The sequence below is a fragment of the Notechis scutatus genome, chromosome 1 (assembly GCF_049901735.1).
Source record: "Notechis scutatus isolate UNSWTSFEM ecotype Mainland chromosome 1, rNotScu1.2, whole genome shotgun sequence".
NCBI lineage: Eukaryota > Metazoa > Chordata > Lepidosauria > Squamata > Elapidae > Notechis > Notechis scutatus.
The window spans coordinates 317,924,359-317,939,699 of NC_142009.1; the positions used below are offsets into that span (position 1 = coordinate 317,924,359).

The window sequence follows — 15,341 nt, forward strand, 5'->3', positions numbered from 1 at the left end:
GATATTTCTTCCAACAGTATATAGCACAAACTAATCAGTGGGATTCAAATTGGATTGTTCTGATAGGATTATTTCCCTCATTCATGCAGAGTTGCATATGGATTTACAGTGAGAACTATCATGTCATACATAAGTGAAAATGATTTTTTGTATATTAAGAGCCTCCTGCTTCCTGCACAACCCTTTTAACCATATCATTTAATTATATAGCATATGCTTTTACATAATATTGAAGCTTTAGATATTTTTATGTGTTTAATAATTTTTTATTATTTTCCACCAGTACATATCTTAATTTTTCAACAGCTTTAACATCAACATATAATATTGTTTTATATTTCTAACATCTATTCGTACATATCATTGATACAAATTGCCCTTATTTATTAATCATCAATACATATTTGTAATTATTATTATACATCCTTAACCTTTCTATCTATCTAATTGTACCTTATGTATCACTTTCTTGAGGATTCTTACATGGCTTTAGATATTTTTAATATTGAGCGGGGCTTTTTTTCTACATCAGTGTTTCTAGAACTATAAAAGATGTGGACTCCAATTCCCAGAATTTCCCAGTCAGCAATTTTAGTGCTTACTTTAGTAAGATGCTAGTTTCTGAAATAGTTGAAGGCATTTATAATCTTGAACACCCCTTTTAAAGGGAAACATTTGCCCTTGTTTTGTAAACAATCGCCCTTGTTTTGTAAAATACAAGTGACCCCCAGCCATTTAAAAGAGATAGAAAACAACAACAATAACCAGCTGCCCAGGTTTCCAGTGCTTTGTGACTTTATTGCATCTGGATCAACCTGATTATTTGGGTTCAGAAAAAACAACCCCTGCAACAGTGCTTCTGCAGAAGAGCAGCTTGGAGCCTTTCTGGAAGCCTAGTTTGCAGTGAATCTCACATTTTGCATAGTGCTGACATTTGGCATGTAAAGGCACACATGATCAGCATCTTAAAATTAGGAATACAGTTTAGTTTCTCAATATTTTTCAGCCATTAGACTAGAGCATATCAATGTGACTAACTTTCAAGAGTAGGAAACTTATTTATTTATTTATTTATTTATTTATTTATTTGGTTTGCCAATTGTTTACAAGATAATAAGTATAAGTGTATAAAAGGAAGGGAGGGGGGGGGGGGGGGGGGGGGCGCCCCGCCCGCGCCGGGCGGGGGGGGGGGGGAGGGGGGTATGAGAGGGGAAAGAGGGGGTTGGGTAGGATAATTATGTGTTTTAATTTTTTTTTAAGGGTGTTTTTTTTTTAAAATAATTTTAGATAAGCACGAGGGGGGGGGTTTTTTTTTTTTTTTTTTTTTTATATATCACTTTGCTATATTTTTTTTTTTATTTTTTTTTTTTTTTTCATCCTTCTTCTCCCTCCAAAAACAAAAAAAAAAGGTTTATATAAACCACTATTTTTTTTATTTCCTCTTCTACTTCCTGGTTCCCCGGCCTCGGCGGGGGGGGGGAGGGGGGCTTTGGGGGAGGCCTGGGGCGCGGGTGTTGGGGGGGGGGGGGGGGGGCAAGGCCGGCCGGAAGTGGGGACTTTGTGTCGTAGCCCAAGTGCTTGTATTTATCCTGATTTGAGTTTAAGGCCCCCTGTTCTCAATTAGTTACGTCCATTTTTAAATGGCTCCTAGATCAGTAAGCCATAAAAACATAATAAACAGAAATTTATTGACAATTCATTTAACAAGGATTCCCACAAATGCTTATTGTCAGGTTGAAAAAATATTGAAAAGATTCCTAGATCCTAGCCTGGCTGATAACTACAAATAATGAGCGTTCACTAATAGATTATGATGGATTTAGAGATTTTCAGTTAAACCCTGAACTGAAAAATGATTCAGTTTTCCAATATAGAAGCTGGAGAGCTGCCATGAAATTATAAAACAAAGATATAGTATTGATGGGTTTTTTTTCTTGGAAGAATGTGTCTACCAGGCCATCTTTCAATCTTTCTCTATCCTGCATTTTCCATCTAACAGTGTTAAGGAAACCATCTTTATTTCTGCTTAGTTTGTTTTTCAGAGGGTTTGAACAATGACAACATAGAGATTACTATATTTCCTATGCCAAGAACTAGCTGATCTTGAAAAAGCTAAGCAAATTAGTATTCAAGTTACCAGGAAACTTCCGATTTAAGGGCAAGACTGAGCAGTTCTGGAGAAGGTGATGTCACAACATTAACTTACTGTTGCCACGAAAAATGGATTTTTCTTGTTTCCTGTAATACGAAATAGGTCTCTCTGCCCGCTGACTAATTATGCTTAAGGGTTAGGCTTGCAGCACAGGAATTCCTACAAGTATTTCATATTCAAATGAGAAATTACAGATGCTTTAAGGTTTTAAGATTCTGTTTGTCATGCTTTGTTTGGTACATAGGGAAGGAAAGGAATTCTGTCTTTTTCATGACGGACAGGCAGACTGCAACTATTGATTATTTTTGGGGTGGCTGAACTGGCTCTCACAGATGTGTTCATAAAGTCACCGGGAGCTGAGTTCAACTAAAGAGTTCATCTTTTTTTTTTAAAAAACAAATTTTATTAATTTTACAGATAAACAAAGCATCATTAAACATTAAAGACATTGAACCTCTTTCCATTATAAATTTTACAAGGCAAATAAAACATTGTTTTATACAATACAATTCTAATATATCCCATTTCCACTTAAATATTTTTTAACAAATTTCTCATTATTTCTCTTTACTCTTATTCAATTACATTTCTTCTATATTTATCCATTTTATACTCATCATATTCATATTTCCCTCTGCCTTGTTTACAAATATTCCTCTCGCTTTCTCCCAAGGTTTTATTAAATCTCAATCAGACATACACACACAAAACACAAAAACATAAAACTTCTTTTAAAAAAGTAGCTTGGCCCCGGATTACCTCTCTTTGTATGGACTTCAATTACTGTATATACTCGAGTATAAGCCTAGTTTTTCAGCCCATTTTTTGTGCTGAAAAAATCCCCTCGGCTTATACTCGAGTCAGATTCCCTCTGAAAAAAAATGGTGTGGAGTCGCGGCCTCCGGCGGCAGCGACTCCCAACAGCCCAACCGGGAAGGGAAAGGCAAAAGCGCTTTGCCTTTCCTTCCCGAGGCGGCGGACTGGGGCCGCGCCGGCGGTAGTGACTCCTGACTCAGGGGGCCTCCGAGGGAGGGGAAGAGAGTGACTCCTGCCTCCCGCTGTCATCATCATCTTCTTCTTTTGGGTTAGTGAATCAATTAAACCTTTCATGATAGTGAGATCGTTTCCCAAATTAATTATTTTTATTTTTGAAATTTACCAGTAGCTGCTGCATTTCCCACCCTCGGCTTATACTCGAGTCAATAAGTTTTCCCAGTTTTTTTGTGTAGAATTAGGTGCCTCGGCTTATATTCGGGTCGACTTATACTCGAGTATATACGGTAAATTCATGTTCAGCTTATATGCCATTACCTATCTTATTACCCTTCTATATCTTTATTATAACTTCTCCCCGCTTTCCACTCTTCTTAATTCTATTTTATTTATTTCATCTTAATTTAAATCATTATATTTATATCTTTTGTCCAATCTTTTCAATTATCCATTTATCTCATTCATATTAAAAAAAATATTTCTCCTGAAATCACCAATCGAAGTATTATGCCTTTCCATCGCTCCCCTACATTAACATTTAAGGTAACACCTAATTCCCTATCCAATTCTGCTTAGTACATTCTACTTACTAAAATAGTAAATCCATAAAGTAATTAAATATATAATTAAACATTAAATCTCATAGCATTCCAATTATCTATTTCAAAAACAAATACCATAATAATAAGTTCATACAAACATCCACACAATAGTCAATTAAACTCTATACTTAAACTAAATGTTTTAGACATTCCTTTTAATATTTTATTAAATCTTAAAATCTATCATTATTAAACCTTTAATATTTTAATCTTTACTTAAGCCTTATAAAATTCTAATTTTCTGATTCTCATACAAATACTACAATACTATCATGTACCTTGCAGAAACATTTTAAAACAAAGTTGTGCATTACCCATTATCCATAAAAAGATTTCTTCTCCACACCTTATTTCATACCTTTTTGGCTTTTTTCCCTTTTTCCTTCCTATCTTATCCTATCTGGTCTTTTTACCCCCTTCGCTCCCCCTCTGTTGCATTTCTCTTTTCTTTTGCTTTCTAACAGTATATTGATTTTGCATCTTATTTTTCTCTTTCTTGGATGTTTTTTTAAGTCTTATGTCCTTTTTCCTTCCTCTCTTTTTCCCTTTCTTAATCAGCTTTGTAAATTTTATAGACTCATTAAAGATGGCTTCTTCTTCTTCTTCTTCTTCTTCTTCTTCTTCTTCTTCTTCTTCTTCTTCTTCTTCTTCTTCTTCTTCTTCTTCTTCTTCTTCTTCTTCTTCTTCTTCTTCTTCTTCTTCTTCTTCTTCTGTATCCTCCATTAATTGCTGCGTTTGTTGGTAAGTAGCAAGCACCATTTCTAAAAAGCAAAAAATTTCTCTCACACCGTCTTTACCTTCTTTTTTTATTCTACCATAGTCCTCTCTCAGTTCATCAACAGATAAAGCCATTATAAACCTTTTCTTCTTCTTTTTCTCTTCTTCTTTTTAGAACAACCAAGATAATTCAAAACTTAAAACAATTCCCCAAAATCCCAAAGTCATCAAACAATCCAAACAGAACACAAAGTTCTTCACACTTTTCTTCCTGGGGTAATATCAGTTGGCAAGGGAAAAAAAACCCCAATCTGTATTTTAAAGTCTTATTACAATTAACTTCCAATCTCAAAATCTTCCAGGCATCTCCTCCAGCAAAATCTTAATGAAAATTTTCTTTTTGTCCTCTCCCTTCCCACTTATAACAGAAAGCTTTAAATTTTTACCTTCTATAAAATAGCAGGATTTTCAATATCCATTTGTTAAATCCATGTGGAAGGAGAGTAAACTTTCTCTTAAAACACTTTCACTCGCCGCTTGTAAATCTCTTCTGGAAACAAAGTATCTTTCAAAAAAAATCCAAATTTTCAGGATATTACTTGTATTACTTGTATCTTATAGTCCAGTTCAGCCAAGAAACTTTCGCTTCAGCACTTTCTCCTTCTTCCTCCACACGATCTTGTCCAGCTGTCAGCTTCTTTGTGGCGGCCATTACAGACCGCGCTCCACCGCTCTTGAGAAAGAGGTTAAGCCGGGTGGGGAAGGGGTCTGCGAACCCCTGTCCGGATCCCTCCTATCTTGGGCTGCCTCTTCATGGCAGCCCTAGCCTCCAGATCAATGGATCGGAGGCATCAAAGCGGCTAGCGGCAGGGATTCCGTATACAGAAGCCTGATGATGGCAGATGAGATTCTGCTGAAACGTTGCTACAACTTTAAAAGAACAACTACAATGAGCGTGGGAAAATACCCGAACCAAGCCGAATACCATACATGTAAGTACCCATTGAAAACTTAAGAAAACATTATATATATATATATATATATATATATATATATATATATATATATATATATATATATATATATATATATATATTGTCCTCTCCCTTCCCACTTATCACAGAAAGCAAGTTTTAACTTTCTATAAAAAGACAGGTTTCTCAATATCCATTTGTTAATTCCATAGGGAAGGAGAGTAAACTTTCCTTTCAGCACCTCAAAATTGCCGCTTATAGTTCTCTTCTGGAAAGTATCATTCAGAAAGCCATAATTTTCAGGATGTTAAATATGTCTTAAAGTCCTGGGTCAGCCAAGAAAACTTTCACTTAAAAAAAAAAACTTTCTCCTCTTCCTCCTGCACATTCTTACCCAGCTGCCGGCTTCTTTGTGGTGGCCATTACGAACGCCGCTGCACCGTCTTGAGAAAAGGGGGTTATGCCGGCTGGGGAAGGGGTCTGCAACATCCCCAAACCCCTCTCCGGATCCCCCCTATCTTCAGCCGCCCCTGCAGGGCAGCCTTAGCCTCCAAACCCGTCCGGATCGGAGGCACCAAAACGGCTAGCGCCGCAGGGATCGCGCAGTATCGCGAATCCCTGCCGCTAGCGAAGCCGACAAACCGGAAGTCCCCCGGAAATGCTGTTCTTGTTGTTGCTTGCCTTCCTGAGAACAATAAACTAGATCCGGCTTTCACTCAGCTCACTTCGAATCCTTCCGCTGCAAGTCCTCCCAGCTGGGAAATTCCAACCTGCGAAAGGATTCCGGCACTTAATCCTATTTAAATCATGAGTCTTGAACCAGACTTTCAAAACTTCAAAAAAATGTATTGGGAGTGAAAAATTGCGGCATTGCCTGGATGTAGCCAACTCTTGAGACACATCATTCATTGTCACCTTGACCCAGGTCCCCCCGGTATATCATAATTCATATTCTCCAATGGGACACATCCATAGCCAAGAGTCATCAATCATACTCTCCAATTAGAATTTTGCATGGCAGAAACTTCAATCACCTAGTTACTATCTTGAAAACATTTATGGAATGCAGGTTCAGTTGCAAGCTATCGCACTGCTTCCCCCTCCCTTTCTGTTGACAACTCTAAAACATCATAAAATTATTTTATGAGTTAACTGGTCCCTGGTATTTGACTTTACCTTTCAACAGTTCAAAGCCAGAAAGGGTTTAAAATCAAGGGACTCTCAGCATTTCTTCCCTTTTCTTCGCTGAAGAACTCCAAGGCATGTGATCCTGTCCACCATTAAACCATTTTTCTAAGCAGTCACCATGTTTCAGTGGTGGGATTCAATTTTTTTTATTACCGGTTCTGTGGGCGTGGCTTGGTGGGTGTGGCAGGGGAAGGATACTGCAAAATCTCCATTCCCTCTCCACCCCACTAACCTGTTTTTCAGCTCCGTTCTCCTGTGCAGGGCAACCAAAGACCCAGCCAATCAGCTGGAACTCGGGAGGCAGAGAATAGATGGGGGCGGGGCCAGTCAGAGGTGGTGTTATGAACTACTCAAAATTTCCAGTACCGGTTCTCCAGAACTGGTCAGAACCTGCTGAATACCACCTACCTCTGCATGTTTCCAGTGTCTTTTTTCCCCACTTGGAACTGTGTTCTTCCAACACAACATTGCCATCCATTGCACAGGAAGCAGACTAGGCTGTGCTAGGTGGGCTAGGCACCTGCTTGGCGGACATTGCCTTTCTCCCCACATTTCTCTCTGGGAGCTGTTTCTTCTTTAATCCTATTTAAGAGGGATCATTTCTCTCCCCACTATAATTCTGATACTTCAGAAGCAGAATGCAGAATAACAGAGTTATAACCAATAGATCAAGCCATTGGTAATATCTGCACTCTGCAGGCTGCCCGAGCCACTGATTTGCTTAACCATTGTTGATTGAATAAAACCATTGCTGGGCAGGCCGAAATATTTAGCTATTAAACTGAACTAAATTGAATTAAACTTTATAACAATGGGTCACAAGTTGCAGTGGTTGAGTTTACACCAAATTTATCAAGTTCTGATTTAGTCTGTTGTATGTTGAAGGGTGAAGAATAGAAAAACTCAGTCCAGATTTCTTATTTTCATCAATATTGACCAAGTGATCACAAAATAGTGATTCCCTCAATCATGCGATGAACGTATTTGCACACAACTAAGAAACAAGCAGGCCACCTTTTTTGATAAAAGGGTTCATTTCAAGACATGGAGTGAGTATAGGCCCAAAATTGCTGCCAGAATAGGCAGAGCTATTGGCAAGCTGATATAAACTGGTAGTCTGCCCAGGATGCTTACCATCCCAAAGGATATTTTGGAGACTGCAAATAAATGTACTAAAAGCTTGGATTTTACTTTGCAGCATACTAACTTCAGAATTTAAAAAAAAGAGAGAAAACCTTTTAAAAAGTCATGACAACGAATTAGCAACTAATAAGTATCTCAGCATCACACTTCCAGCCACCACAGAAATTCTCAGGCTGCAAAGTCCTTTATTCTTGAGTTCCTTCTGCCACCTAGCTTCCAAAGGGAAACACTAAAGGTTTAAGAAATCTCCAAATCTCATTTAATGTCAGTGCAACATTGGCATTCTTGGGATTATGTACCCAGCATCCCTTGGATGCAGAATATTTACTGCCATGGACTAGAGACATTTTCCTTTCCCTGCTTTTAAATTAAAACAGTGATCTGAGCATCATCTTAATGCATTTGCACTGAATACCAATTTTGTTGTTGAAAATAATTCTCAAACTATGGGAAGAAGTGAGGTTGCTGGGCCAAGTCGGTGGTCCTTAAAATGGGCTCGTTCTCATCTCCCAGAATACCCCTAGGCCCAGATGCTCCAGAGGCAAAAGAAAAAAGAGCGATAGCAGAGAAAGGACGGGATGCAACTTTGCAGCTCTGCCATTTTCCCTTTTCTCCTCCAGCAAATTTCTGCTTCTCCCCTTCATTCATTAGTCCTTGGTATTTGGCTGACTTCAGTTGATGTTGAAAAGGCAAGCAGAGATTGTCTGGGTTCCACCTTGGATGGGTGATCACTAGAAAATCCTCAGGTTGTGATCCAGGAGTTGAAAGAATGCAGCAATAAAAACACAGGCACACAACCTGTGTGTGGAAAAAAAAAAACACTACAGGGAGCTTCTTGAGAAGTCATCAGGAGGTCAGCCTGATTCCAAGGGGTCTTGACCTTCAACCTTCCTCTGCAGGTTGTCTCCTCCGTTCTCAAAAGACACTCTCCTCCTTCCGCTTTTGGCCCCCAAGACCTGGAACACTCAATTGCTGCTGCCAGATTTTTCCTGACTTACTTTTTCCCACAGCAAAACCACATCTTATCCTTGTTGGACCTGATGGGAATTAATAACCCAAAGATCTGGTGGGCATCATTCTCATCCAAGTGTTGCCTGTCTATTTAGGATAGGTCCATCTTGTCCAAAAAGGGATTCAAGCAGTGGTGGGATTCAAATAATTTAACAACCGGTTCTCTGCCCTAATGATTTCTTCCAATAACCAGTTCACCAAACTGCTCAGAAAATTAACAACCGGTTCTCCCAAGTGGTGCGAACTGGCTGAATCCCAACACTGGTTTCAAGCCCCTCATGGTTTAATTTCCCAGCTGCATCACCATTTAAACCACTGTCTAGCCCAGGGGTCTCCAACCTTGACAACTTTAAGACTTGTGGACTTCAACTCCCAGAGTTCCTCAGCCAGCTTTGCAGACTCTGGGAGTTGAAGTTCACAAGTCTTAAAATTGCCAAGGTTGGAGACCCCTGGGTTAGCCCTCCATGACTGCACCTAAGTTATTCCAGCAAGTCTGCCACCTTGTGTCACCAGTACTTTGGCATTTGTCCTAGCTGAACTTCTCTAGGTTGCCAGACACAAAATTTGCCTTCCAGGCTAAGCAGGTGACATTCAACCATCTCTTGGCTATCAGTGGACCACAACCTCTGCCTGGCACACAATCTTCACACCATCCAAGGTACAGGCTTTGTAATGATGGGGTTGATCATGACCCCTCCAAAGAGGAACAGCTTCAGCAGGGCTGTGTCACCCATAATTGGGACATGAACAGCCGCACAGATGTTATCTGAGTGCAAAAGACCTTTTTGCTCTACAAAAAGAATCAGCTACCTTTGCAGGAACTCACATGGCTATCAAAGTCAGGATGGAGGCCTTGATCTTCCAATTAAAGAGAAGATAACACCCCCACTACACTGCAAACCCTTCCCCAACTTAGTATTTTTCTGCTAATCTTAATGGGATATTTATTGCCCTAGTGCTTTATTTATTTATTTTTATTTATTTATTTATTTGATTTGCCAATTGTTTACAAGATAATAAGTATAAGTGTATACATAGTTGTGAATACATGAAATGGGTACATATAAGAAAAATAAAAGAATAAGAGAAACAATAGGACAGGGACGGTAGGCACGATGGTGCGCTTATGCACCCCCCTCTTTAATCTTTTACGATATTGTTTTATTGGGTTGTAAGCCGCCTAGGGTCGCATGACAGTGGTGGCATATAAATTTGAGAAATCAATAACAATACTTCTGAAGGAACATTGTGTTCTGTGTTGCGGGACGAGGGGCCGAACCTGGATTGCGGGGTCTCACACAAAATACACTCCAATCTTGTTTGCGCCCCCCCGGCGACTCTGCTGCCCTTCGACTTAGAGGAAAGCGCTACCCCCCACTCCACCCTCTGAGGAGAGAGGGGCTCCCGGTTCCCACGAAGGCCAAACCCGCCTCTTGACACCCGGGGTCCATTCGCCGCTCACTGTCCCGGCTGGCGTTTGTCTTTCGAGCGGCGCCGAAATGTGCAATTCCTTTCGGGATTCGCCTGAAAAGGCTCGCTTTCTCCTGGCGCCTGGCCCTTCAGTCCCCGGGGTGAGAAAGAGCAGACGGCGCCAGGCTTTGGGGACTCCCTCGCTCGGGTTCCTCGCTCTCGGCTACCGCAACGGCCTCGTGGGCCTGACCAGCCCGGCTCGGGGCTCGGCCACCCTCCCGCCGGGTTTTGAAGGCGAAGGTAGGCGGAGGATGGCGAAAGGGCCGAGCTGGCGGAGCGGAGCGACTCCTGCTGGAGAACGTGGGGAATGGGCGTCGGCGGGAGCAGCGCTTGGCGTCGCCTTCCGCTAGGAGGTGCTGCGGGACCGGCCAAAAGCAATGTGGGCAGCGGAGCAACCAGAAGGGGCAACCCGGCAGGTGCGACGCCCGCGACCCCCACTCCGATAGGACGGTGGCGGAGGAAAAAAAAAGGGGGATTTTGGTGGCGGTTGCAAAAGAGTCTGGGTCTCGCTGTCTTGCTCAGGCTACGCTGCAGCGGCTATTCACAGGCGCTATCCCACTACTGATCGGCACGGGAGTTTTGACCTGCTCCGTCTCCGACCTGGGCCGGTTCACCCCTCCTTAGGCAACCTGGTGGCCCTCGGCTCCCCGGGGATCACCATATTGATGCCGAACTTAGCGCGGACACCCGATCGGCATAGCCCACTGCAGCCCAGAACTCCTGAGCTCAAGCGATCCGCCAGCCTCAGCCTCCGGAGTAGCTGGATTACAGGCTCGCGCCACCGCGCCCGGCTGGTACTCCCGCCCGCCCGAGCTTACTTAGAGACGCTTCGCGCTGTGACGTCACCCGAGGGTGGGAGGAGGAGGGGGAGGAGGAGCGCGCCCTTCCTCTGCGCCTGCGCCGTTCGCCCTTTCTTTTTCTGCCCTTTCGGCGGCCCAGACACGCGACCTCCGCCATGGGACACCAGCAGCTCTACTGGAGCCACCCCAGGAAGTTCGGCCAGGGATCGCGATCCTGGTGGGTCTCCGGACCTCCCCGCTCTCTGAAAGGCCCGGCGCCAATTCCTCTGGACCACCCCGGCCTCTCTGCGCCGGGGGCAGCCGGGCCTAGCCGGGCCTGGCAGCGGCGGGCAGTAGGGAGGGAAGCGCCCGGCAGCGGGGAGGGGAGAGGGAGAAGGGGGCGCCCGGGAGCAGAGAGGGGAGAGGGCGGGGGGGGGGGGCGGAAGGTTGGAGCCGGGAAGCGTCTGGGCCCGGCTCACCCGGCCTCTCTTCCTCCCGCAGCCGCGTGTGCTCCAACCGGCACGGACTGATCCGCAAGTACGGCCTCAACATGTGTCGCCAGTGCTTCCGCCAGTACGCCAAGGACATCGGTTTCACTAAGGTGAGGGGTGGGGGCGGCTGCGTAGGCCCCAGCCATGCCATGCTGTGCGCTTTGGGTTGCCCACTGCCGCCTTCCTTGCCCAGAGTTCCCTGGCAATGCAGCTGCCACACCACAATCAATGGAACAACTTTCAGTTCTAAGTTGTGGGTACTCCCATCCCTGAAGGTTTTCAAAAGTAAGATTGCACAGCCACTTGACCAGCAAGGTCTCTTGCTTTGAACGGGCTGGACTAGATGACTTCAGAGGTCCCTTCAAGCTCTGTGATTTTATGTTCATGCACTTCTGGAAGGTATCTGCTGTTTTGGGTTGCCCTGCAATGCCCATGACTCCTCATCACTACCCAAACTCCAAGTGCTGTTAAAAATATGATAGAAAAAGTAATGTATAGGTAGTCCTTGACCTGCAACAGTTCATTTACTGACTGTTCAAAGTTTCAAAGGCATGGAAAAATGCAACTGGTGATCATTTTTCACAGACCTTTGCAGCATCCCCATGATCATGTGATCAAAATTCAGATGCTTGGCAGCTGCCTCATTTGTGACCATTGCTGTGTCCTAAGGTCACGTGATCCCCTTTTGCGACCATCTGACAATATCAATAGGGAAGCCAGATTCACTTAACAACCGGGTTACTAACTTAGCAACTGCAGTGATTCAGATTAACAACTGTGGCAAGCGTGGTTGTAAAATGGGCAAAACTCACTTAACAAATGTCTCACTTAACGATAGAAATTTTGGACTCAGTTGTGGTCATAAGTCGAGGACTGCCTGTATTGTAAAAGTTCAAGTGAATACAAATAACAAAGATGTAGAATTGTAGCCTCCGAAAAAGGAACATTAAATGTGATTATTTCTTTTATCTCCTTTTAGTTGGATTAATTCTACAGAAATAATTGAAGATGGTTTGAAAAGACATAGGAAGAGATTGGCACAGCTGGAAGACTGGGCTGGACAAGAGTCTCTCGCCAGACTTCTACTGTGCAACTCTATACAATAGAAGTACTGGGCTTCGTTTATTCCAGTCATTGCAATGTTTCTTATTAATATGTTACAATCACCATAATTCTAGCCATATTGACATGTCATCTGTAGCATATGTATGAGAATCTATTTTTGGAGGTTCTTAAATAAAAAAAGACTTAAAATCCAAAGTTGTGTTTGCTGCATGATTTTTTGACCTAAAGGGCATAAAATAAAGCTAACACTATAATTGGGTATAGTAGTGTTAGAAGTTTTTTAAAATCAAAATCTGAAAATCAATTGTAAATTCACTATATCCCCATTGGTTTATCCCTAAAGGTTTGCTTCAGTGTGAATGAATTGCCACTGCATTGGGTGGTGAATTCCTTAAGTACAAATATTTATAAATTTTACTTGTCTCATAACTAATCCTCCAGAGATAATACACCATTTTTCCTGTTTTGTTTTTCAACTTTGTTGCATAGCCATTATCAATTTAAACGATCTTAGTAATGGTGAAATGTATATTAGTCCATCATGTTTTGATTTAGTAGAACATGGTATCGAAACATGAGTATCAAGCATGTATGGTTAATTTATGGTTTAATGCAGTGATGGCTAATCTTTTCGGCACCAAGTACTCAAAGCACACAGGCGTACATGCATCCCAAGATGCAATATTTGTGCATCCCCTGCGCATGTGCCCTGTCTCCATGCATGCGCATACATCACCCGAACATGCATGCCCACCCCCACCCCTGGCGCATGCACGGCAGAGACCCGAAGACCAGCTGGCTGGTGGGAGGCATGTATGCGGAGCAGAGTAGAGCTGGGGTGACGGCTTATGTGCCATAGGTTTGCCATCATGGGTTTAGTGTATTGCGTTTTGGATTTTAAGGTTAGTTGTCATTTGCTGTTGTTTATTGTGATACATGGTTATGATACCAAGTAACCAGAGGGAATGCTGTGCAGTTCACCTGTACTTAGGGACTTTTGTGTCATTTGCATCCTATTGCTAACCTGTGAATAGAAGTTTGTCCTACTCATTGTCAGCCTATTTCATGTTTTTTTACACAACCTTTATTTCTCCTGAGGATGTTACTTAAGTTCAGGTAATTGGCTGCTGTGTTGGAAATGTAGTATTGTTCAGGCAGGATGAAAGAAAGAAAGCCATACTATAATGCTTAAAAGGAGCAAATCATAATGGTTCATAGCTTGCATTAACCTGATTTCAAATGACATATTGGAATGTAGTTTAACAAAAATTAAACCATGGTTATATGGTGGCATGACACGCTAACTCAGGATTAATTTATTGTGATACATGGTTATGTGCAGGAGACTTTCAACTTCCTATTTATATAATCTGCTGAAGAATTATTCATAATAACGAAACCTGTTGGGCATTATTTATCAAACTGCACCTACTTTTGCCGCCCCTATCACTGTTCAGGCTTTTAGTATATATTGCGTCCCTTTTATCTCAAAAAATGCAAGTGAACTTGGACATATTTCTGAAATGGAGAAAAAGATGCAGCATAAACATCTTAAATCTGCGTAAGTAGGGATAATATCTCTTAATTCCATATATGTTCTATTTAGAATTATTTTATTTTTTTATGCTTATGGACCTTCACAGTATCATAAAACAACCCATTTAAAAACATGGTCCTCCTTAAATAATGAACACCCTAGGGCTTCACAATCAGAACAAGGTGTTGTTCTATAAGAGAGTGAGGCAACTAATTGTGAATGTCTTTGTACAAAAAGTCATGTCAAAGATTTGAGAATTCTATATGTATCTTCTCAGTCCAAACATTCAATCATTGAAAATCTGTCAGTACCATACCAGAGAGTTATGGCTCTAGAAGCCTTCATCTCTTTATGCGGTCCTTCACTTCATTAAAAGCCATCAGAAGCCCAAAGAGTTCAGATCTTCCTAGTCTGTTGCTCACTTTCAGACAAGAAAGACCCTGAAAGCTCTTTGAAGCTTTTTTTTTTTTTCCCCAATGAAAGAGCATTCATTGTTGAACATAGAGATAGGAAAAACATAGTCACCGAATGCAGAGCTTGCATTAAATTTCCGGTTTGATATACACGCCTTTTCCTTAACTTCATCAAGGGCGGAAGTAGAGAGTGCATACTCAATCCCAGGGAAGAGGGGGCAGCGGATTCAACGGATTTTTTCGTTGTTTTGGGCTTAAAATTAAAACAGGTTCTCGTGTGCTTTAATCGCGTTAATCTTAATTTTCCTTATGGGAAATTAAGACTTTCATTGTTATGTTTGATTTTATCTCCTAATATTATAAGAGTTTGATTTTTCAATAATTTAATAATTTGCCTTTTTTTAATCGGTGAAGTCCTTGATGCTCTCTAAGATTGGTTGTTTGCTAGCAAAGATTTGATTGCCCAACTAGGTAATGTCATCAGTATGCTTTTTTTTTTTTTTTTTTTGAATGTTGCAGGGATTTGAATTACAGTACAGCATCACTGACTGGGTTACGGCATGCTCATATACAGGAACTCAAAAGTAAGGGGTAAATAACAGTTAATGCTTTTAGTAACCAAGGCCTCATTGCATATTGGTTTTACCCTAAATTTATCAATAACTGTTGATCATTATTACCAAGTATAATCAACAATTTTATTGATAGCAAATGGTTAATAATTAATATTAATGTTATTTGCTTAGCTCTGTAGGAAGTTAGCACACACCCCTCTCCTAGAGAAATGAAATATCCTGGGAAATATT

General features: G+C 41.6%; 1 protein-coding gene and 1 non-coding gene across 2 annotated transcripts; one reads left to right on the top strand and one right to left on the bottom strand.

Moving 5' to 3' along the window:
* Positions 1-10,743: 10,743 nt before the first annotated feature.
* On the bottom strand, positions 10,744-11,042 carry LOC148133502 (signal recognition particle RNA). Its single transcript, XR_015747002.1, has one exon.
* A 78-nt stretch (positions 11,043-11,120) lies between these two features.
* Positions 11,121-12,780, top strand: LOC113414143 (small ribosomal subunit protein uS14-like). The gene is made up of 3 exons (XM_026670876.2): positions 11,121-11,267; positions 11,531-11,630; positions 12,500-12,780. The coding sequence occupies exons 1-3, from the start codon at positions 11,206-11,208 to the stop codon at positions 12,506-12,508; spliced, it is 171 nt and encodes a 56-aa protein (XP_026526661.1). The 5' UTR covers positions 11,121-11,205; the 3' UTR covers positions 12,509-12,780.
* Positions 12,781-15,341: the final 2,561 nt, after the last annotated feature.